Consider the following 24,244-nt stretch of genomic DNA (forward strand, 5'->3'; position numbering starts at 1 on the left):
GACACCTGTCTCAGCTGGAGAGCTCAGCAGCAGATCAGCCTACCAAATAAAAGCGGACCGGTCCAAAGAAGGACGGAAAGCACCAGAAACACATTGTTGCACGTCTTCAGTAGCGCCGCTTTCCCATTATGCGGCATTGCCTGGCTTTCATACAAACGGCAAGGGGCGAGAATCGAACCTGGGTCCGTGGAGCGCAAGGTGACGGCTCTAACCGCTGCGCCACCTGCTCCTCACTAGTACGCGGTTGTAGAAACTGCCGGCGACTGTTTTCGGTCTAGTCTGACTATTATACAGAAGATCTTGCATCCATCCGGCGCTGATCCCCACACCACGGACAGCCATGTGATTGTGCCGTTCCAGCGATTTCCTGTAGCCTTTTCTCTAGGCAGTTACCTTGCACTTTTCAATTTGTTGAACCCAAAGAAATTCTATTTGTCGCGCCGCAGCTGTTCAGGTTCAAATAGTGAAAAACCACGTGAATTTCCGCCATCTCCCTGCTGCCCGGAGAAGGTTGTAACGCACACTTCTGTCATCCTCCATCGTGTAAGATCCCAGTCGTAGATGCGGCCTTTCTGTATACATTCCAAGTCCGCGACATCACAAGTCAGGGCAGCTGCAATTTACACAAGTTAAACCCATTTAGCAATGTATAAACACACTGATGCCATAGCCCAGACGTCAGCCTGCTGCGTAAGTGGACAGGTCTATGAAAGAAGGTCGTCTTGCGTACACAGTGCCTGGAAGGTAACGTGGTACGCGGAGCAAAGTTTACAAATTAATGTGGAGTTAAATATTTATGTTCACACCAGAAGCCCTTTATGAGTGCGCTGTGTTTCGGGAATATGAAATCCTGTAGGCTGAGGAAGAGCAACGTTGGGTCACCCTCGCTTGTAAGCGGCGAGTGACAAGCTAGCGGTGCCTGAACCCAGGAAGCCTCGCGTCGAGTCGCTGCTTATTTACAGCCCGGGTGCAACCGGCTGCATTCCAGTTTAATAACTGGCATTGCGCTTACGATCCGTGGTATGCTTGCGATCGAGGCCGCGTCTGCTTCGTTTTGCCATCGCGTATCATTCGGGACGCAGGTTCGACCCACGGTTAGCGGCACGAGCCTCGGGCCTTGGATCATACGTGAAGGTGGCGCACTGTGGAAGAGAGAAGACCCCAGTGAAGGTTCGTTGCTCCCCAGAAGAGGGGAGAGGTGAAAAAGCAAGAAGTGTGGAGGGGGTAGGATAGCCAGCGCTAACTTCCAAAGAGGCCAGGGGGATTGCTGTGGTGTCTCTCAACTTTGGGCAACAGGTGGCGTGGTGGTTAGAACTGGCACAGGTTCAAATCGCACATGATCGGGGTATTTTCCCGAATGGCACCAGTCAAAATGAAACAAGGTGTAAAAATAGGCAAGTCATTGCAAGTAGCTTGATATTGTTGGTCGCTTTGAAGGAGTGTCAAAATAAATAAATAAAGGCTAAATGTGTCCCCTTCCTGTGAATTATTCCGTTCTGGCTGCGTGCACCCGTCCGCGTACGCTTTGGTTTCCTCGCGATGTATGAAACGTCTGTATTCATAGCCGCCCGGAACTGCCGGAGCTGACCGCCGCAACACGCGCCCGGCTTTGCTGCCTGTACAATAAACCGCAGGCCCCAGATACGGAGAAGAGGCGGGCGTGGGGCGAGCGCAGAATTTGCACTTTGTGTATACAGACAGCCGCTGAGCGATAAGAAAGATGTGCCCTGTCAATGTTATCTTTTTATGCTTAAGTATAGTGACTTCCTGCAAAACAGCAGGCTGTCTGCAATTGATTTATGGCTCCATGGCTGTGTTTAAAATAGGCCCTTCATGCCTTACCAGTAGGTGTGTATTTTTGTAAGCTTATGGTGTTTTCTTTTTAGATGGCGTGCCAGAGCCCAGAAATAAATAAAGAAAAGTGGTGGACGGATGGGGTGGTTCCCACCCGAATGGAACGTGTAGGTCTGTGCTGCGGGATCAGTCAGCTCCTTGTCCTTATTGAGTCTTTGCTTACAGGAGTCCTTGATGTGTCCCGTGTTCCTGTGTCACATTTTGGTTCAAGCCGTTCTGCTCGATTTAGTGCGTGTTCCTTTGGCTGGCGCTTTCCTCCAAAGTGACTTGCAGTGATTTATATATTTGTACAGATGTTTTTACTGCCACTTCAGGGTGAATAACTTGCACAAGGCTACCGCAGCGGGAGGGGACTTGAACCTGGGCCCTTCAAGTAGGAGGAGGCTTCTTTAACCGCTTCTTCCGTGCGCCACGATTTTCGATGAAACCCGCTTGCATGCGGTGGGTTTGCGTCCGTGTAACCGACTTTAATTTGATGACGGTTCTCGTGTCGGTTCCGCCCCCCGGATCGTCGCGCTCGCCATGTCTGCCGTTACACAATGTGTGATTTATGGTCGTGTAATGAGTTTTCGTGTTTAGCTTGAGGCACCGAAGGAGTTGCGATCCTAAGCAACTGCACGGTCAGTGCAAACTATAGAGTGTTTGTGATGGGGGGAGGGGTGTTGTGTCGAAAGCGCTTTTATTTAAGACTCCCGCATTGGGCACAGTTTATTGCTCGGGGTGTAATCAGGAGCTTTAATGAGTTATGTATCTACTACGTGCCTCTGAATGCTTGCTTGTTTTTGAAACCACTGAGAGTCGGCCCGGTGTTTAAAGATGCATGATTTACAAACCCCCTCTGCGAGTGCCAAGTTTTCTATTTATATATATCAAAAGCCCGTTGAGATGTGCTAACACTGGCGCGTTCTCTGCTGACATTTTAATTACACAAAATTGGTTTCGCCGTAATCGTTTCGGCGAAGGATCCGTTTTGGCTGTCTCAGCACCCGAATGAAGTCCCCCCTCCCCCATCGACGTTCCCGATCGGCGGACGGAGAGTGCCGTGCTGTGGGTGGTGTGCGCGCTCTGCCGAGGGTTCGAACGGAGCGCAGGAGCGTGATCCCACGCAGCTCCCGCCATTAGTGTCCTTCTCCTCTCCTGGTTGACGTCTCTGTTTGCAGAGGCAGCTGCCAGGCCGCAGAGCGCGCTTTCGGATGGCACAACAGCGCCCCCTAATGTTGCCTTCGGCGGGACCACTTGAGCTCTCAGAGGTGTGGGGCGGACGCGGTGCGGCTGGGTGTCGGAGGGCTACGGGAGAGGGGCTGACTCTGGCAAAATGTTAGCGTTTACGGAGTCGCTGTGTGAATCTGAGTACCCTGGGGCTGAGTGGTACATAACAAGGCACTTTCGCTCCAAGGCAGATGTATAAGGGATTCCATTCCTGTACAACATCCACAACAGACGCCTTTGGGAAAGTAGGAAGCCCGGTTCATGTTCTGCCCACTGCCCTCACCAAATGTGCCCAAAGACCGATTGGGTTCTGATCCTCATCCGGGTCACTGTTTTCTTTCATGGTGCTTTACAGAACTAGGTAGGTAGGTAGGTGGATACATGGGTAAGTAGCCTGAAACATACTCAGATAAGAAGTAACTTCAATTCCAAAGGATGGTGCATAAAAAAACGATATGACGTGAACCAACAAGAGGGAATCAGAGTGTTTTTACTCTGCTCATTAATTGCCTGATTACTTCCTCATGTTTCTGATCCCCTTTCTTTCCACCACATTCATGTTTCTCCTTTCCTTTGTGTGCAGGCTTCTGATGTGGGATCAGAGAAGCTCTTCTCGCCAGCAGCTAGGAAAGGTAAGGCACTTTCTCTCTCTCTCCCCCCCCCCCCCCCCCCTTCATCCCTCGCGGTCTCCACCTCGCAGCGATATCACAGAGCATCCATTGCGGGTCATTTGCTGCTCATTGCCATCTCCTGGTCTGGAATGTCAGCGAGCATGCTTGTCTTTACACGCTTCATGTAATAATCGCACCCATGCCAGACCTGCTGACTTTTACCTGTTTAATCTGGTCTTACCCCGTTTCAGTGTATATAACATAGTGCAATGTGGAGTATCTGACACATTGTGCTCTGTTGCCATCAGGCCAGGCAAGAGTCTTTTTTTTTTTTTTTTGGCTCACATGGTGTTTTCTGGGTATTTTTGGGTGCTGATGTTACCAGTCTCTTTAGGAAGCAAATTCCAACCACTTGCTGAGCCATGAGGCACTTCACAATGTCCATGCTGGGAGAGAGGGACGCTTTGCTCTGTTTCTCAAGTCGGCACTCAGCCGGGATTGCTGGGAGGCAGGTTCATCAAAGCCCCGGTCATCATGTGTAGGCTCCAGCGAAGAGTATGTGTCTGCATTTCCCTTTGGCGCTCTCCTGAAAGTACACAGCATACATTCGTTCCCTCAGGGCCCCAGAGACAGGAACATTAATAATAGATGATGCCACGCAGGGGCTATTTGCTTAAAGTGGGACCGTTTGCGAGAAAAAGGGAGAACGTCTGTCTGGCAGCTGGGGAAGATCAGGAGCTTCACTTGTGAATGAAAAAGGGATAAGTTAGCAATGGGGTATGCGGGTGGAAGCGCGGATGGGGGAGATAAGTGCTTTCATTTCCCAAATAACCGCAGTGCTTGTACTGTGCGACACTACCACTCCCTGGAGTTGACCCACGGTGTTGGGGGTGGGCAGTGCAGCATGGCTTTTAAACCTGGCTGTGGCTCTGCTCCACTTCTTCCCACCAACAGCAGCCACTCCACCGAAGAGGCAGCTGGTGTTCCACACAGTATATAATAATCCAGCTGTTGGCACAAAATCACGATTAGTCACTTCTTTAGGTTTTGTTAAGTTGTTGTTAAGTTGTACATTTACGTAAATGCATTTGGCAGACACTTTTGTCCAAAGTGACATACAGCTCCGGGGGGGGGTTCATCCCGCAACGAAGAGGACTTGGATACATTTCCAGTATTTACGATTTTTGAAGGCCAGCGCGTTAACTTGATACCAGCATTGTCATAGTGCGCACGTTGCAGTAGCTATCTATAGAACCGACATACAAATAGAAGAGTTACATAAAAGTAGCAGGTGGTCACAAACTTAAAATTTTCATGAGCATCGGTCAGAAATGTGGTTGAACGATGTTTTGAGACCCTTCAGCTCTAGAAGGGATTCAGCAGTTCTGAGGGACTTCTTTCCACTGCATCGGAGCCAAACTAGAGAACTTATGGATTTTGGATACCTGGTCAGTGGGACCACAAAGCAGCCAGTGGTGGAGGAGCATAGAACTCTCTTTAAGGATTAGGGAGAGAAATGGGCAGTTACTGGAAGCCAGTGGAGAATGATACTTGGGAATCCTTTGGCAGGTTAATAACTTCTGTTGTGGCATTTTGGAACAGTTTGTTAAAAAAAAAAAAAATTGTTCAGTGATGTTGAAAATAACCTTCGTTTTGTGCAGCTATTTAGCATATCGCTGGGAAGTGCTGCAACCTCTGGGACAAAACAGGCTCAGGAAACCCCTGTAAACAGGAGTTGTCCCAGCACAAAGGCCCTGTGCAGGGATCATGCTGACCCAGAGAATCCTATCATGGAAATCCTGTTAGCACTCCTCCTCTCTTCCACGAGGAGTACCGCTGTCCCATCAGAGCCTTGCTCAGGGGGATGGATGAGGATTTAGGGGGAAGGAAGTCCCAGATAAGCACAGTGCCTCTGATTGACTGTCATTTGCATCCATTACCATACCTGATGTTGTTTATCGGTAATGCTAACCTGGGGCTTTGCCCTTGGCTACCAGCCTTTTTTTGTTACCTCGCTGCTGGTGCTTTGGCCGCTGTCCTCATTGGAATTCAAGTACCTCGAGGTGGTCTTCCCTTCGTTTGACTGCACCGCCTGAGAATGCTGCTGCCAGACTGGCCTCCCAGTCCTCCGGGACCAGTCGAGGCCCCCGTTGTTCAGATTACTCCTCCCAGCCTGCAAAGCCAGCAGCTGTGTGGGGGTTAGGGAGAGCAGGGGTTCCAGAAGGAGGGGGCTTTTGAAGGGGACAGTATCATGTTGTGGCTCTAATGCCCATTGCTCCTCAATGGGATACAAGTCATGTTTTGCACACGCCGCATGAAAATTTAGGCAAGGTTAAGGCCCATGGCTAGCCCCGCCCCTCTGTTCTGCAGCCCCGCCTCCTCATGGCTAGTGCCGCCCCTTTATTCTAATTCATTCTTTAAAACTAGGAGCCTAGAGGAGATGAAATGGCGTTAGAAATTAGTTCTTTGCATGCGCCCTCTCAAGTAAATGCAAAACTGTCTATGAAATCGATTAAAAAAATTTACTAATTACATGATTTGGTGATCGTTTTTCAGTTTTTAACAAATAACGTATTTCTTTAATACCGTTAGTCTTTTTTGATCATACTGTTGACATACCATGGTGTGTCTGTAATTAACATTAAAATTAGTTGACATATTCACTGTGCCTGTTTCCAGGTAATTGCCAGTGGATTGAAGAAGAGTGAGTTCGACATACAGGACCTGGTTTCCTACGGTTTCTTTGCGCTGCGGCTGCTAAGGCTGACGTCCTTAAGACGGGGAGGCGTGTGCGACTCTCTGCGGGGCCCCCCCCCCCCAGACGGCCTTCGTTAAACCGCACGGAGTCCGACCTGATAGCGCAGGCCCAACGTTCAGCCCGATTAGGACAGAAAGGAGCTGCTGCGCTCCAATGCGGTTACCTAACAGTGCTGAAAAAAGTTATTTTCCCCAAATGCTTCTGTGTTGTGGAGACCTATTGATTTTGGTGGTTGCGTATCACTGCGAGAGCTGCAGCGAAGGCCGAGGCGGGTCGTGAAGCGTGCCTGAATCGAACGGGTTTGGTTTCAGCACAGCGATTATTTTCCACAGTCCTCACGCTGCAAGAGAACTGACTCCAGGGCTGGGAGTGTTCTTCGGCCTTCTCCCTCGGGTTAAAGGGAAGACGAGCACTGCAGGCGCTCGGAATTTTTTTTTTTTTTTTTTTTTCCTTCATTTAATAAGGGGAACAAAAATGTAATTGGGCTACTGGGGATGGTGGGGAAAGGGGGATTCTTCTCATAGCGACACAGCGTGGAAATGCAGGGAGCGTGTGGTTGATCACCCACCGCGCTAGCCAACGTGCACTGAATGTCTGAGAAGTGACCCACATGTTTCACGTGTGACGGGGCGTTTCTGGGGTAAACCTGGGGCGTCTTGGGATAGAAAAGGAAGATTGCAGAAAACCCATTTTTGAAGTGGATTTGTGCCCTTGTAATCCTGATTAATTTTGACCCGTTCTGCTCATTTTAAACAGCGCATTACAGTAAGCACGAGCGCAGCGCGCTCCGGGCGAAACCAGCAGCTTAGCGGCTTTGCAAGGCTTAGCAGCAGATGGCATTTTAAGCTGGACTTAATAAATTGTTTCCATTAAACTTACCGGCCCACACATACTGGATTAAGCCAGAGGAACAAAAGGAGGAGGAGTGTGAGAAGGAGGAAAAGCAGCCATCGCCCAGTTGCTGGTAATATTCTATTTACCCCAAGTCTTCCTGACAAAAGTGAGCCGTTCCAAACAAGAGTTCAAGTTGAATATTTGTCTATATACACACATCGGCCACTTTGTTAGGTGTGGCTGGCTGGTAAAACTAAGGGTGTAATGGTGTGAGCAATATTTTATTGGTACGCTTTAGGTTGCCTGCAACGTGTGCGTTGTTTAAATACCACAAAGTACCCGAACGCTTCTGTTGATCAGTCGCATCCCTCCATAGCCACTCCAGCTTTTTTCAGGTTGATGCTTCTAGCTGGGTGATACACCGCGTCACGCACGTCTCAGGATGGCTCCGCAAACACAACGGAGCAATTACTTTACCGCTATGGCCTGTACGGTGCCAACTTCTCGAGCCACCTGAGCTTCTTTGAGATGAGGTAGGTAGAACACAATCTTAGAGTGGATGTGCCACCAAAGTCTGTAGGAACTAAAGCTGTCAAGCCAGCATTGATGGAGAACATTGACACCACCTTGTTGCTCAGTTTTGTCAGGGCACAAGAAGTTCCTTCCAGTTGGGCTTACCTAATAAAGTGACCGGTGAGTGTATGTATGCAACTTTTTTTTTTTTTTTTTTTTCTCCCCCCCCCTCTCCTCTTCTTCTTAAATGTCCACATTGTTCTAGTTGTCCATGATAAGTGGTTGCATCTTTAGAGACGGAGGTTTCCTTCAAGCTCCTCCCCAGCTCCGTGTTGCATTCCCACCTCCAGTATGGGATCGGACCCCTTTGTTTTCCAGCTGCCCATCTGCTGCAGGTCAGTGTTTGGTCGTGCGTAGAGCAAGCTGAACAAAAAAGTGCGTGTCCTTCCCCTGCCCTGAGCGGCGACCGCCATTGAGGACCAGAGCGGTCCGGGGAGGACAAAGGGGGGCCGCTGAGGGGGGACGACGAAGCGAGCGTGAGGCAGCAGGCTCCCCCAGCCCCAACTGCCGTGATGCACCACTAACTTGAGCGCCACCTTGCGTGTGGCCTTTCACCCGTTAAATAATGAATGGACGTTGACCTTTGACCGTCTAATCAGCTTTACCGCTGTTACATTTGGGGAATGGGGGGTGTTGCGTGTGCAGGGCCAATACAGCGGTGCTGACAGTCCACGGTAAAGTGCCAGCAGAAACCCCCCATCAGTCAGCTGTCTTGTACAGCGATTTTCTGTCAGACATGCAGGACATTTCCCATGTCAGTCAGAGGACATACGTGTGTACTGCGTCTTTTTTCCCCCCCTTGCCCCTTTCTTCCTGAAAAATATTAATTTTTTAAAATTTATTTTAATACATCAAGTGCCGGTTCTCTATTCAGACCCTTCCAGGGATGGGCTTCATGTCGCGGACAGCCGTCCACGCACGGGGGCCCTGCTTCCGTTTCTGTCAGGTCCGCGCCGAAATCTATTTGTTCCCCTGATTGAATTTAAATTTTAAACAGTAGCAAAATCCTCTCAGAATGCTGGCTCTCAATTTATTTTTCCCAGCGCCTGCCATGTACTGAGCCCCAGTAAAGACTTTGAAATCGGAACAAACAAAAGCATTAAGTCGGTTTCTTTATTAATCCTTCGGTTATTATTCTTCACATTCATATCGGAGCTTATGAGTTCCGAGATTTGTTTTTCCGAGGGAGCGCCTATTATTAACGCTCCCCTTATTGATAATACTAATGCTGTTTGTGCAGCCTTGCCTGTCAGAGAGATGAAAATAAATAGAGGGCGCGTGGCGGAGATAAGACACGTGTTTAATTATTAATTGAGCCATTACTGACAGAGATTGCCTTTTTTGATTTAAGTCAGGAAGCTGGCTTCAGGGAGAGGAAAAGCAATTACACAGTTCCCATCCTCCACCGCAGCCAGCCACCCTCGCTGCTGCGCGCTACCGAGAAAACGCGCCCCGTTCACGGGCTCGTGCCATAAATTATTTTAATTCTCCTTCAATATTTATGATGCTTTAAATTACATTCCCCTGAATTTTCATGTTCTGTTCAGAGTTCGTCCATTTTGGGTTTAGCTGTTTGTAGATAGAATTCGATCTTGTTTTTGCCTATTGCATGCAAGGATAGCTTGATTTGATTTCAGTATGGAGAGAGGGCGCACGTGTCTGAACGCACCTGATGTTGACATTCGCACCTTTTTATTTGGCTCTTTAATTTGCGGTGGCTGAGATGAGGTCCCTTCGCCCTGTGAAGCTTGTTCGTTGCGTTGCGCTGTATTGTTGCCTTACGTGACATTTATTCTTTAAGCAGACAATTTTTCTCCAAAGCGACATAATCATTTAAATTTTAATATTTCACAGTGGATGAAATATGGTGACTCAGCCAGACAATGCAATACATAATCCCGTTTTCTACAGAACTAAACTCTACACTCAACTAAACTCACCCCGAATATAAACTAGCAATAAACAACAAAAAAAACCTAAATAAATAAATGAGCATGAATGAAAACATAATTAAAAGCAGATTCTCTTTCCTAGCGGTAGAAAAGCTACGTAAGGATCTCCAGGGTGAGGTAAAGCAGTGTTTACAATGAGTGAAGACAGACATTGCCAAATACCAAAAAATTCCACGGAAGAGAGAGTGAGATTGTATCGGATCGCTCTGGGTTGCGTGTTATTGTTTTGCAGCGTGCTGCTGCTGTGGGTGTTTTTCTACCACTGCGCCCTTCGCCCCACATTAAATGTGGTAGGATGGAGCACAAACCCCATTGCCGCTTCAGGTCCCAGAGGGGATGTCGGCTTGGTGTCTCGGCGCTGCATGGTATCGACCGGCGCAGGAACGCGTCCCGCGGGGCCACTTTGTTGGGGTCCGCCGAGGGGAGCAGGGGTCATGACGGATGGCTCGGTGACTCCGCGGCTGAGTTCTGGTGCAGTTTTGCAAACGTGCTCGGGCTGCCTTATTCGCGGTCGGCGAGCTAGCGAGAGCAATTTCCCCCGAAGCCGCAGGCACCCTCCGCACCAGCGGGGGAGCTAGCGTGGGCATACCGCGTTTCTTTGAGGGCTGCGCAGTGGGCGGGGAGAACTTCCGACATACCTTTAGTTGCTGCGATAAGCGGCGAGCTGTTACGGCTCTGCAGAAGCGATACGTGTTTAAAGTAGTCTTTCACGGGTACCTAAGTATCCTTTATATTTCTGGCGGAAAGATTTTTCCTAAAGTCGGCGTTCAAATATCGGTTACTCGAGCGATCCGCTTCATACTGCAGCGCGCATGTCTTGCAAAGCATCTACTATACATCCAGCAGCTCCAAGATGGCGTGAAGAATGGTTGATTGCTTTACCATTTGACGCTGTGTTAGGCAATCCGGCACGGTCGCTCCAGGAGACGTGGGCAGGCGTCGGCTGACAGGCCGCCGTTTCCCCATTTCTGTTTTCCGAGCGTGTGATTCCCATCACATTTACACTTCCCGTGTGTCAGCTTCTGCCTTCCGCAGCAGTCGCAGTGCACGGTGAAACTAAGTGGTAAAACACATGTGCCAGAGAAGTGACCCTAAGGTGAAACTTCCCAGCACTTCTGCGAATGAGCTGTTTTGGCTGCGGTCAGCTCTCTGCAGCTTTGTGACCGTGTCGTGACACACACCCCCTCTGTGACTTTGCTATCGTGCTGCTCTGATTCTGAAAGCAGTGCGTTACGGTAGTCCATCCAGGGCATAAAAATGGCACTTTTACTTATGGACGTCCTGAAGAACACCTCTTCGCTATGGTTTTTTTTTCTTTCTCTCTTCCTACAAGCCGGTAATCGTGAAGCACTAAAGATTTGTCCCATAGGGATCTTTGAAAATAACATCCAATAACCAAAATGATATCGAAAAATTAAATGTCCAAACTCTGATCGGATGAGGGAAAAACACGTGAAAATCAGATGCAGCTATTTCTTAGCTTGTTTAATCATTTAGCTGGCACTTTTCTCCAAAGCAACTTACATTGTTTGGTTTGTCTACTAAGCTAATTACCAGTTAGTTATCCGTTTGTACAGCTGGGTGAATTTTACTATATCAATTTAGGGTAAGTACCTTGGCCAGGGATACTGCAGCAGGAGTGCGATTCAAACCTCAGTCCTTCAAGTAGGCGGCAGCTTTAACCTCCATACCCTCTGCTGACCCTGCTGGGATGTAATAACAGAGCAGAATATAAAAATATGAGTGGAAGCAGCTGGTCTTTATGCAAGATTTTGAGCTTTCTGATGAGGTGCAGCAGCTGAGGGCTGTTGTGTGAGGTACAGGGGCTAACAGAGTAAAAAGTGCGGGACGACATTGTCACGCTCAGTTCACGTATGTTAATTCTTAGTATTAGCACATATAAAGCACTGATGACAATGGAAAAAGTCTATGAAAGTAAACATGTTGGCACGGGCGTCAGACACATTGGTACTCTTTTGCGGAGAAGGACCACAGTCAGGTATGGACTCTTCCGTGCTCACGGTGAAGCAAGGACACAGCTGAACTACAGGATGGAGTAGATTGGCACTTTTGGAATGTGAAGTTTGCAGTTTGTGACTCTTTCATGACCCTTTTTGTGCTGTTTGTGGGGAAAACCGAACGAGCAGCACTTCCTGAGCAATGGAGATGTTTGGGACCGTAGGCTGCCAGGAGACTCATCACATGCTGCGAGCGTTATGTACTTGCACTTCCAATGTGCCGATTTCTCTATGGACAGGCAGCAAAGCGGCTCATCTGACCGGCACGATACCATCGGGGCTTTCGGCTCACTTAGAGTCCCAGCGACGTCCGTCTGTTTCTCGAACACAGGTGGCATTTGCAGTGTCTTTCAAAAGTGTTATTGCCCGGGTTTGTACGTTTTATCTCGGTTGCCTTATTCTCAGTTTTATCTCAATCCAAGTCTGTTTTTTAAGGTGTAATTGTAGCCCAGAGGTGTGTTGATTTAATCTGGTTTCGGTGATAAAGTCTACATGGCAACCAAAAAATAACTTGTATTTTTGTAGATAATGTCTGCGAGTAGCAGCACGCATAGCAATGTGAGTGAAGGCCTTAAGAGAGCCCCGTTGGAATACGTCACATCGCTATGGTAACGCTGGAGGAGCAAACGTTTGTTTGGACAAATTGAGGTCTATCGGATAAGCGCGACCCAAGGCAGGAGAGGGCACATCTGTTTAAGCCATGAGTGCCTGCATGTCTGTTGAGAAGAATTTGGTGATTGGTGGTGTCAAGTGGCACCAGTGTGGGGGTGGGGGTGGGGGTGGGGGTCTTGTCAAGAGATAGCAGAATGCCGCCATAAACCTTAACAAGTGTTGTCTGCAGCGAAGAGCCACAAAACCTGGCTGTTTCTCAATAGCTCAGAAATTGAATAGAATTAAATTGTTGCTCTGACTTTACAGACAAAGGTTCTGAGCCATGACAATGAATAATTATAATTACTATTAACTGGATATGTATTACGTCTTTGTTTTAATGGTGTTGGCCTTTGAGCCGTAACGATCTAACTCCCACTCTTAATAAACTGTACGCGGTGTTGCAACAGAGACTCGTTTACATTTTTTTGTTGGCTTAAAAGAATCGGTCAGATGATGGCTGAAGGCTTACAGCCAGGCAGCGTCTGTTTTCCAGTCTATGCGCGCAGGGGAGGGGGACCACTCTGGCTTGGGCGGATAGCACTTCGATTCACCTTCCCACCAAGGCATCCTGCTTGTCGCTGACCGACGGGCATCATTCAGCTACAGGAAGCCAGATACGTATGGTAAATGACATCCACGTGGACCCCTGCGGCGAACCATATGCCCGTGCTCTGTAATGATGTGTTGACACGGACAAGCTGTCGCTTGAGTGCCAAAGTACAAGAAATGCAAATTACTATGCCCAAATAAAACAAAATTCATGGAACCATTTCAATGGGCAAAACTGTAAAAATTTTAATTTGCTGATTCTTCACTCGCTGTGTCCATTCTTTCACAAGCATTAATATTGATTTTGCAATTGAGACATACTGTTTAATTGTATGTAGCTAGACTTACAATAAATTTTGTTGTACATCGTGAGCTGAGAATGAGCGTAAACAACTGTACTGCTTGGTTCTACATTGTTTGCAGATCAGAGGCATAGGCTTGTTATTCCAGTAGTTTAATTGCTAAATACGATCAAATTAGTCTGTACAAGAAAATCAAAGCAGTCTTTGGTGGGCTACTACTTTAAATAAATAAATAAACAAACCGTGTAGCAGCTAGGCTTAATGAGTGCAGAATAATCAGGATAATGAAGAGAAGGCACATTGCTCACTCTTTGCTCGAAAGTAGATCATGTTTTGTCTGCATATTTAGAATAGGTGTTCAGCTTGTTCACATTTCACTGACTGATGGTACCCAATAATGCACTGTGTGTTGAGGTTTCGCTTGCACATAGTGTTTGCTAAAGAGGTAACCCTGGTAAAAATGTAGGTTTTACGAACAACAGTATGTACTTTGCAGCTTTGTATTTGACAGTTTGTCTTCCTCTTACACATTTGCGTTTATTCATTTAGCTGATTCTTTTTTTTTTTTTAACCTGTTTATACGGCTGGGTAATTTTTAGTGGAGCAGTTGAGCAAGGTACTTACCCTAAAGGGTACGACAGGAGTAGCTGAGATTCAGACCGGAAACCCTCCGATCCAACAGCAGCAGCTCTAACCACTGTGCTGTCAGCTGCCCCCTTATTGAAGGAATTGGTTTTTAATTACCTGAAAAAATTTCAGCGATTGATTCACAAGCCATGACAACCAATGGGCGGGATTTATTTTTATACGTAAGTGCTTCCACCATGTCTATGAATTGAAACATACAGTACATGCTGTGTCTTACCCACCACGTCGTCTCGTATACGCAAACGTGTACGTGTACACACGTCATACTAAAAATGTAGAAAATTGCTCCCTTCGAATAGGTTCTTTGTTCAGCTTATTAATCACATGGCGGCAGATTTTTGGAGAGTTTACAAGCAATTTGATTTGTGCACATGGGAAAAGAGCATCTGAAGATTTGATTTCTCCAGATATCTTGGCCCTTAGCTAGCAGGCGGTCCAGTTACCGGAGTCCGTTCTGGTTTTTTATCTATGAGGTTCTAGAATGAAATGGGCATCAGTCACAGTCCATTCAACTGTCTGCTTCGCACACAAAGAAAAATTGTCTGACTACATTGACTATTTTACTGTCCTTAATATTGCATGAGAAATGTTCGTACGGAAAGAGTTTTCCATTTACCCAGTAAATGTTGTAATGCTGAGTTTTAATTTGACATTTTCGCAAGCTGTGGGCAGCATTCCCTCGCTGCTGCTGTGCATCGTTTGGATTATTTTCCTCTCTGAACAGGACAGCTGCACTTACACTGCTGATGACTTTGCGTAGCTGTGTTGTGATGCCTGACGATCCGCGAGTCCCCTCTGTGAGGTCTTCTCTTCGTAAATCTCCACCGCTTAACACGAAAGGCGGCTCACTGCACGCCCCTACTCAACAAAGGCAATGATATTGTAGAAGGAATCTACAGTTGCTTCCATGTAATCTCATGTGCCAAAACATAACAGATTCCAGGCTGATGGGATATGAAGTTTTTAAGCCACTGTAGTCCACCACAATTGCGCCATTGGCTTTTTGGTGGTGGCTGCTGCTGCTGTTTTAATTGTATGCGTGCATAAGTTTGTCTAGCGAGGTACCGGCAGGGTTTTCGATCTGTCACGAGCAGATATTGAGCCTGGGTGGCTGGGAGGTCTATGAACTAGACTGGTATTACAGCCAGGGTTCAACATAATACGTTCTTGCAAGATTCTTGCACATTACATTCGTTTATAGCATGGCTTCTTTTTTTTTTAGCTCAACATAATGATCAAATGATTCTCTATGGCTGCGAGTGATGCAAGTACTTTTGAAGAAACCAGCAAAAGTGACGCGAGGCACTTTAGCTGAACAGAGCGTATTTGTATGTTTTATTTTAATTTTTGAACCCTTTTGTCACATTCTCTATGCGTGAAGCACAGCATTTCCAAATTCTGAAAAGAGCCCATGGACAGATAAGTGACGCTAACCATTGCGTCTCAATCAGTGCTTTTTCTGAATTTACCCCAGGCAGTGCAATTATTGCTGAGCTTTATTTTTACAATACTTAACATAGCATGATCAGTCACGAAATAACTGTTTTTAAAAAAAAAAAAAAAAAAAAAAGCATCAATGCGGTACTTGCCTGCCAGGTTTCAGCTTGAGCGTCAAACATGATCTTACTCCAGAGCTCCATTTGTTGGTTGCTGAGTGTCAGTGCTGTCCAGGTGAGAGGCCTGCACTGGCACCTCCTCCAGGTGGTCACCTGTCACTGTGGCATGAACCTCTGAAGGAGCCGTTTTGCTCCACAGAAGTGAAGGCTTGCAGAAAGTCCGTTTTACACCGGTACAATTAGTGGATGTCCTTTTCCCCGTCTGCACGAAAAGCTGTCGTATAATAATTTATTCTTAGCAGTCAGTGATACAAAACACTTTGGTATGATATGGTCGGTCATTCTGTATAATGAATATTTTTAATCATGCAGTGGTGACTAGAATCGGTCATTGAATGAGTGCGCAAACACTAGTCTTGTTTTGTTCGGGAGCCTTTGCTTTTGCTTGTAGTGTGGTGGTTGTGGCCCAGGGCCGCATGTGCGTTAACCAGCCAATGGAAGCGGTGTCTTTGAGACAAGGGGACCACATTAGCGTCCATTAGACGTCCCGGGGCATTGCGGCGCTCAGCTGATCTGGTGGCAGGTGCAGCCGAAGCCAGACTGCTAGAAACGGCACGTTTGGAGGGAATGAACCATCTGTGCCCCCATCCCCCCCAGTGCAGTTAGAGGACACTTAACAAGTGCCACACTGCTAACGCGGGGGCGAGCTGCTCTGCAGCAGGGCCTGGAAGCGGATGTATTCAGCACGGCAGCTTCATCAAGTCATGCGACCATCCTCTCCCAACGAGACTTTGAGCACGCCTTCCTGTGGCCATTAATACACCATACATGTTACCGCGCACCTCAAGCACCCTCCCCCAGTGCTCATGCTCCAGCTGAAGCAGCATCATCTTGCAAATGGAACATCTGCTGTGCACTTCTATTCCTTTAATAAAAATTATCATTGAACGGGCGGCCTTTGTGTGCAGTTTTAAAACGGTACTGGATGAACGTTAAGTATAACATGAGATTTGAGGAGTCCTCTGTAATACCCCGGTAAAGAAAGCGGGTTTGGTGTCAACTCCATTTGTGTGACCGTGCAAAATGCGTATGCTCCGGTGTGGGGAAGTGTCATTGTTCGAGAAACGATGCTCTGACAGCTTTTTATGTGGAAAATCCTTAGTTTTCCTCAGTGTCCTCCGCACTGCGAGAAAAGTCAGTTCCGCTTTGTAATTTGTCATGGCGGTAAATGGAATTTGGAGCATATCAAGATGACGAGCCATTTCTTAATTGCTACATTTGAGGCTTTTTTTTTTTTTTTTTTTTGTATGTGCGAGTGAGAATGAACAGTGTGTTTGTGTCCAAGTATGGTCCATATGGATGACGGGGTGTGTTGTGTAGGCGAGTGTGGGTGTGGGTGGGTGGAGGGCACCGTTTTTGGCAAAACGGGATATGAGGATGCACAACCATAGCAACTCTCGCAGATCACCTGGTTGTCCCGTCTTCATCTGCTTTCACTACACAGCTCGCTTTTTTCCTCTCGTCTGGCCTTGTTCCCTCTCTCCTGGTCTCCATCACTCAAGTCCCTCCAAGTCCCCATACCCTCATCCCTCTGAGTGCCAAGTTGTCCTTAATCAAAGACGTTGTCTGGAATCCTGGGGAGCCCAGCCGCACATTTGCTAGCCCAAGACATCTACACTCCTGTGCCCTCGTGCATCGGCCGTGGAAGTGTGCCAGGGAATGCAGGCCTGCAAAATCGGGGCCGGGTGCGAAATGACACAGCCGCGTTCGTGAGGTAGGTCAGGCAGTCCACGGGATGCTCTGCTTACATGCAACCCGTAATTCCGAACCACCCCCTTACTACCCAGAAGTTAATTGTTCACCCTTAAGTAACAAATGAAAACTTCATAATTAAGCCTATTAAAAATTTGAGTTACTGTATATACAATGGTTTGTTATAACAAACAGCCGCTACTTTGCGTTGCGCATCAAAACATCGCATCTACAGCTGTTCGTTGGCTTGTAAGCGCGAGCCCATGGCCTCGCCCTGAACGTCCACACCTGCCCAAAATCGGAGCAGTAGAGTATAAAGAGGCCGCACCTGCACACCCTGGTTGCTGAATCTCATTGAGATACCAGTCTCTCCAGCAGTGTTGAGTGAACCCAAGACAACTTACCCATCATAAGTCCCTCGTTCCCGCTCCCGACACTTGCATCGCCTCCTTGACTACAACATTGGATTTTCCCCAAGACCTACGTTTGTCCCCAACCACAAATCTCACCTGCTCCCTTGTGTACCAACAATAAAGATCCCGCGATTGGGTCCACACATACCTCAGTCTCCTGCCCGCTCAGTATGACATGGACCCCGTTAAGTGTCTCGTGTGTTACTGTAAATTTTTTCTTTTTTTTTTTTTTTTTTTTTTTTTTTTGTTTTGTTTTTACCCTCCTAACCATAACACATACCATAAATGTGACGCAAGGGATGGTGATGCATCCAAGGAAAGGAAAACGATCACGATTGAACCCAAAGTGGAAATAATAAAGTGATCGGAAACATCAACGAACATTAGAAAAGCAAACATTAAATTTTCTTGGTTTTTTATTACCTACCCACACCCATTCCTCCTCCACCCTTTCTATTATAAATACTGTAGTAACATTATCTTTCTTTGTGTCTCTCTATGATAGATATTGTAGTTACATTTATTATCATAATGGGGGGCACAGTGGTGCGGCAGGTTTGGCCGGTGCCCCCCTGTGTGATGGGTCTGGGGTTCGAGTCCTGCTTGGGGTGCCTTGTGGCGGACTGACGTCTTGTCCAGGCCGGGTGAGGCTCCGGCTTGCTGCGACCCTGCTCGGGACAAGCGGTTGTAGACGTTGGTTTGTTGGTTGGTTGGTTGGTTGTTATTACATTAAAGATGTTTTGGTGTATCCAGAAGTGTTTCTATAATGTTTTTTATGCATTGAAAGATACGTGACATACTAAATACTAGGAAACATTTGACAAACTGATATTAGATACCCACCGTACCTAACTGTTCCAATTTACGGAAAAATCCAACTTAAAGACAGACTTGGAAACGGAACTCATTGTAATCCAGGAACTGCTTGTACTCGCACACTATAAAATATTGTTTCATCAGACGTAAGACACAAAAGTGCAACGTGAAACATTATTGAGTTTGGGTTTTTCCACAGTTGGTGTTGGGTGAGCCCGTGAGATCTTGGGCTGATGAAACAACCAGGATTTATCTGATGTTTTTCTCAAACAATTTACAGTTTTAAGCCAGTTATCTACTCATTTATACAGCTCGGTAAGTTTTTACTGTATCATTTGTATTGCTCTCCGAGGTGCACGTTGCTTTGGCTAAAAGCGTCAACCAAATGAATAAATGTAAATATAGTGATTCGGGGTGATGCAGCAAGAGATGGGGCTCAAACCTGCATTCTTTGGATCCAGGGTGGCAGCTCTAATGACCACTCCACCTGCTGGCCTGGTCCTACATAATGGCCCCTATCTCACTGTTTAACAGGCACATTTCCCCCCAGGAGACTGCTGCAGGGCCCCAGGTCACGCGTGGGCCACACGGGCGCCGACTGAGCTGCTTAGTCTTTGCGATGAGCAGCCCATCGATGACCCCCACCATGAGCAGAGCAAATGGCGCAAGGGAACATTACCTTCTGAGCTGGCAGAGCAGCGAATTAATAAAAACAACCCCTAGCCCCCAGTTAGATGCCTACACTGAGCTCAGTGAGCCCCAGCTGCAGCAGAAAGAGTAAAATGCAGAGGTCCAGAGGTCAGGTTAATCTGGGTTATGTCTCAAATCCATATCTGCACTGTCAGTTAAAATAAACTCAGCTCCGTCCCCGTTATGCACACCACACACTGGATGGGTTTTTGCTCCCCTTTCACATTAGTTGCGCTCTGTGTGAGCGAAGGCTCCCGGAGGCTGCGCTGTGCCGCTTCCGAGTTCACGTTCACCTTTGAACTGAGGCCAGTAACATTCCTCTACTGTCCCACCGCAGCAGTTTGAAAACGAGACACGCACACAGTGCGGACAAAAAAAGACTATTCATAGATTTTTTTTTTGTTTTTTTGCTCTTCTAAAGATGTTGCAGATTATTTTTGAGATTTGCAGCTACTGTTCCAGTGCAGTGTGAATACACATGGCAAACGAGGACAATGCCAGTAGGGGAAAAACGACCGAAGAGTGAAAGCACAGCACCACACGGCTGTTGGGAGTGAAGCACTGCCTGTCGACAGCCTGTGCAGCATCTCCTCATCACACCGACTATCTGAATGTTTAAAATATGTAACACTCATTTCCAGCAAGTGGACTCAAAACTTTTGACTGGTACTGTGTTTCAGGTGCACGTAGGAGATTTTCCCACATTCAGAGTCTGGAATGCACTCAACACACGTACGCTGTTTCCCCCGAATATTGGCTGTAGTATGATCACACCGGAAAAACGGTGCAAAGAAAAACACGCCTTTCGCTTGTTTTGCTAGGGGTGTTCACAAACCCTCTGAAAACTCTAAAGGCCATGTTTTGTTAATCCAAGTATTCAGCATAAGCCGAGAATAATTTTCGTTCTTTCATTTTCAAAGGCTTCTACAAACGCGGCCTCTGCTGTAAAGGAGGAGTAGGCTAGATAAATAAACTGATCTTGAACTACTCGAGGAGACGTAATCCTACAAAAAGCTGTATTTGCCTTCATGCTGCTGCAAAGCCCTAACCTACAGGTGTCAAAACAGTGGGTAGAGGTGAGGAGTGATGGGCTGTCAGGTGGATATTTCAGCCTTGTTTCTTGAGTCGTGAAGAAGGTAGTGTTTTAAATTCCGAGGCGCGCGTGGAGAGGGTGTTGACGCCAAGAGATATGAGGGCGCATGGAATTCATTGTCATGCCACTTGAGTAGCTGAATGATTTTCATCTGGTCATCTTGCAGAGGGTGAGATAAATATGAAACGGAAGAGGGCCTGAAGGAGGAGGTACTTCTTCATGTGCGCCTTTATTATGGGCGTGAGTTATTTGGGGCTGTTATTACTGAGGCGGAGTGGAGTGATCATAAGCTCCTTAATTGGTGACATTTATTTATAGGCTACGTTCTGTTAAAATCTCAGATATAGCTATAGCGGACTAAAAATGTGCTGTAAGGCTTCCTTGTTCATTCCCTCTTCTCCGACTTCTCATCATATGCAAGGATCACAGTAATTCCAGAACCGGTCCTGGAGACAGGTGAGGCAGGGTACGCTACCCACAGGCCGCCAGTGAATTGCACGATTTTTACGTTTCGATAATTATAAGGTAGTTGCAAAGTTGTCTACTTCAAAATGACTGGAAATGCAAATAAAAATGATCTCCACACCTGCTTGTTCAATGTCAGCCAATTCATCACTTAAGCAACGTTTGTCAGCTCCTGACCACTTAAAGGTTGTCTGTCTACACTGTCAATAAAAGCATAGTGATAGGACACCTACTTCGATTTGTTTGCTGGGTAACTAATAATAAGTAATAAATTTGTTTGGAATGGCTTAAATGTCTCCTCGCACTCCTGCTGCATGTCAAATTTTGTTCGAGCACATAAGTAGCATTCGTCATGTCAGTGACCAATGTCTATGATCAACATTCGCAAGCATCAGACACGATCTATAAGCACTGCGTGCGCAAGTTGAATGAATCCATTTTGCCGCCAACATGTTTGCGTAAGAAAAAAGGATTTTCTTGTCCTGTAAAATTTGCAGTGACTCGGTGTATAGACTGTGGCTGAGACCTTGCCACGGGAGGTGCGTGACATTTTCCCGAGGGTACGTTTTCCCCATCGGTTTGTAAAAGCTTGCGAGTGCGTTCGTCTGACATAACGCAGGACGCTTTCCTGCGGGCCGACGGAGCCTGGCTGTCGCGTGGCTAAGCGAAGCCGACGTGCTGCTAAATAATTATTGCCCGTAGGCTCGGGGGAAGTCTCCGGGATGTGTGTGACTGAGCGCCGTAGCCAGGCTTGCCCCTCCTCGCTGCAGTGGCAGACAGGAGTTGCGTGCTTTATTGGAAACGGCAGGCCGTGTCTCCAGCCAGCTGGGTAATTGCGGGGCTGCGTCTTCTGCAGTAATCGGTCCAGACAGCCGCTGCCACGACGATCGCGTCCGCAGGGGGTGGGCGAGCCCGGCTAATTAGCGGCACGACGAGCATCCGCTGCACCGGGAATGCGAACGTCACGTTCGCATCTTAACCTCTAGCAGCAACTTGGCCCGTTCCTCAAATGCCCTAGGTCAGTCCTAAGGGCAGCTTCGCCACACTCGACATTTCGCAGACTTCCTCTTGGAGGACTTCGAGAGACATCGTTTACAGGGGTTGCTATACTGCAAGCCTCATGGCTGTTACCTCTGGTGGTCTGGCAAAGGGACCCCAAGTACCGGGAGCTACCTGATTGGTTGAGCTCGTCATTCCTCAGCATCCCCCTTTTGGTCGGTGGGGTGATTTGGTCGGGCAGCCTACAACTTTTCACCGCACCCATTTTCAGGGGGGTCCGCAGAAAATGTGGTGGAATGATTGAGGCTTCAAAACAATGAGACTGTGCATGCGTGCGTGCGTGTGTGTGTGTGTGTGTGTGTGTGTGTGTGTGTGTGTGTGTGTGCGCGCCCCATCAACAGTAGGCTGCCTAATCAGATTAGTCCTGTTAGCAGGGGTGCACGTACTTAAGCCCGCTGGTTCGAATCGGCGTCCCTTCAGTCAACAAGCACATGTGCCAACAAGGGGAAGCGGCATATGTCGCCCTCGCCATATGGCTGTGGGTCGGCTCCGGGCCCAGTGTGCGGAAACACTGATTCATAGCGGGCAGAGCTGCCAGCTCTCAGAAATGAACATTAGGCGCTCGCGATTTCAGCGTAGGCTTTGACAGCGAACGTGTTACTGCTTTACACTCGCCGCGCCTCTGCTGCCATCCAGTTCCTTTTGTCAGCTGCGTTGAAATGACTAATTAAAACACGCCAGCTGTCCCTGGGTTCAAAATATCCTGGCTGCCTCTTCCATGCGATAGCAGCCCGCGCGGCGGAGATCGTTTCCGCAGCGTTCCAGTAGCGCCGCTCCAAAGAAAAATTCCGAGTATCGGCGGCAATTTGCATCGAGCTGCAAACTGGACGCGGCACGTGAGATGCGTGCTTCATTCAATGGCCCCGCTTCGCGGTTCTTTTCTCTACGAGCCAAATGTCAGTGTTTTTTTTTTTTTTTTTTGGGCGGCAAAGAAGGGAGCCTGCTGTAGGTTACATGCGCAGTGATCGACAGAGGTGTTTGTTTCCAAAATGGCGGCTTCCCCGAGAGTCCGTTTGAACTGAACCGGAGCAGCTGGCGGGAGCAGCGGGATGACCGGCCTCCGGGGTTCAGCTGGCCCAGTCGATCCAGGCCTTATGCTGAGTGGGGCTGCAGGGGGTCTGGTGCTTCAAGGATTGTTTGTCATTGTTTTGTTTTTTTTTTTCCTTCATATACGTTGCATAAGCTCTTTTTGGAGTCCTTGCGGGAGCTCGGGGCCACGGGGAAATTTACGAGACGGATTCTCACGTCTAATCTTTAATGTTCGTTTTCGTGCCGTTTTCTCATGGAAATGGGGTGGCGTGAGCCCCGTAAAGCCATTTGAACTTTGTGTCGCGTCAACAGCGTGTTACGTGGAGGTGTTCGGTTTTTGCGTAGCCGTTGAGAACCTGCGATGTGCGATGTCACGTATGACTTTGTGGTGAGGCGTAACGCAGAGCTCTGATTTCCGAGGGCCGGGCCAGGCTCTCTAGTGGCTGGTTTTTTTATACACCGTGCGTCCAGCATGTGGCCAAGGGAGCTGCGCTGGAGGTTTAGGGTTATGGCATTCTCAGCTGGACCTGAGGGATAAATGTGCTCCTATAATGAGGGCAGTTATGAAGGGTGTTAATGACAGGGCAGAGGTCAAGGGTCAGCTCCCGCTCACCTCAAAGCCCTCATCAAAAATCGCCTTCCAAGCAGCTGTCCGATGGAGCTCTGCGTTCAGAGAATTCTTCCCAATGAACTGAAATTGTCTGTGCAGGAGAGATACATTCACATTTTTAATGTCTTTTCTGGGCTCAGTGTAAATATTTGATATTGGTTAAAACATATGCAAAGCATCCGCAGATGATGCACTCACCCGTTGTCAGTGACCACTGATCCTTAGGGAGGGTCACGGTGGTCCAGAGCCCATCCTGGAAACACATTCTGAAATAAACATTAATATGATATGCCTCTGTAATATGTTGTGCCTTTTATTCTGTACAATATTGCACTTTTTTTTTTTTTTTTTAACTCCAGTACATATTGCAGAATGCTTTTTAAGTGAACAGGTTTAGTCAGAACTGATTTTAATAGCAGCATTCCAAAATTTCACCTGTGTTGTGATGTTCAGAAAATAAGCGGTGGCGCAGTGGGTTGGACCGCAGTCCTACTCTCCGGTGGGTCTGGGGTTCGAGTCCCGCTTGGGGTGCCTTGCGGCGGACTGGCGTCCCGTCCTGGGTGCGTCCCCTTCCCCCTCTGGCCTTACGCCCCGTGTTGCCGGGTAGGCTCCGGTTCCCCGTGACCCCGTAAGGGACAAGCGGTTCTGAAAATGTGTGTGTGTGTGGGTTTTACGGCGTATCGACTCGTGACGAGGATATTGCAGCGCAGTGTCAGCTGCAGAGCGAGCTTCATCTTTGCACCCCCGTATCTATGGCGCTGTTTTAATGAGGCAGGAGCACAGCTGATGGGCTGCTCTC

At 47.8% G+C, this 24,244-nt stretch overlaps 1 protein-coding gene across 7 annotated transcripts in view; it reads left to right on the top strand.

Annotated features, from left to right (window-relative positions):
* fbrsl1 (fibrosin-like 1) overlaps positions 1-24,244 on the top strand; it is a 288,927-nt gene that overhangs the window by 248,013 nt on the left and 16,670 nt on the right. For all 7 annotated transcript variants that reach the window (XM_029256595.1, XM_029256593.1, XM_029256594.1 and 4 more), the window contains exon 6: positions 3,647-3,695. In XM_029256595.1, coding sequence (XP_029112428.1) covers positions 3,647-3,695 — 49 coding nt within the window. The remainder of the gene's footprint in view (positions 1-3,646; positions 3,696-24,244) is intronic.

The sequence above is a fragment of the Scleropages formosus genome, chromosome 12, assembly GCF_900964775.1.
Source record: "Scleropages formosus chromosome 12, fSclFor1.1, whole genome shotgun sequence".
In the NCBI taxonomy this organism is placed as follows: domain Eukaryota; kingdom Metazoa; phylum Chordata; class Actinopteri; order Osteoglossiformes; family Osteoglossidae; genus Scleropages; species Scleropages formosus.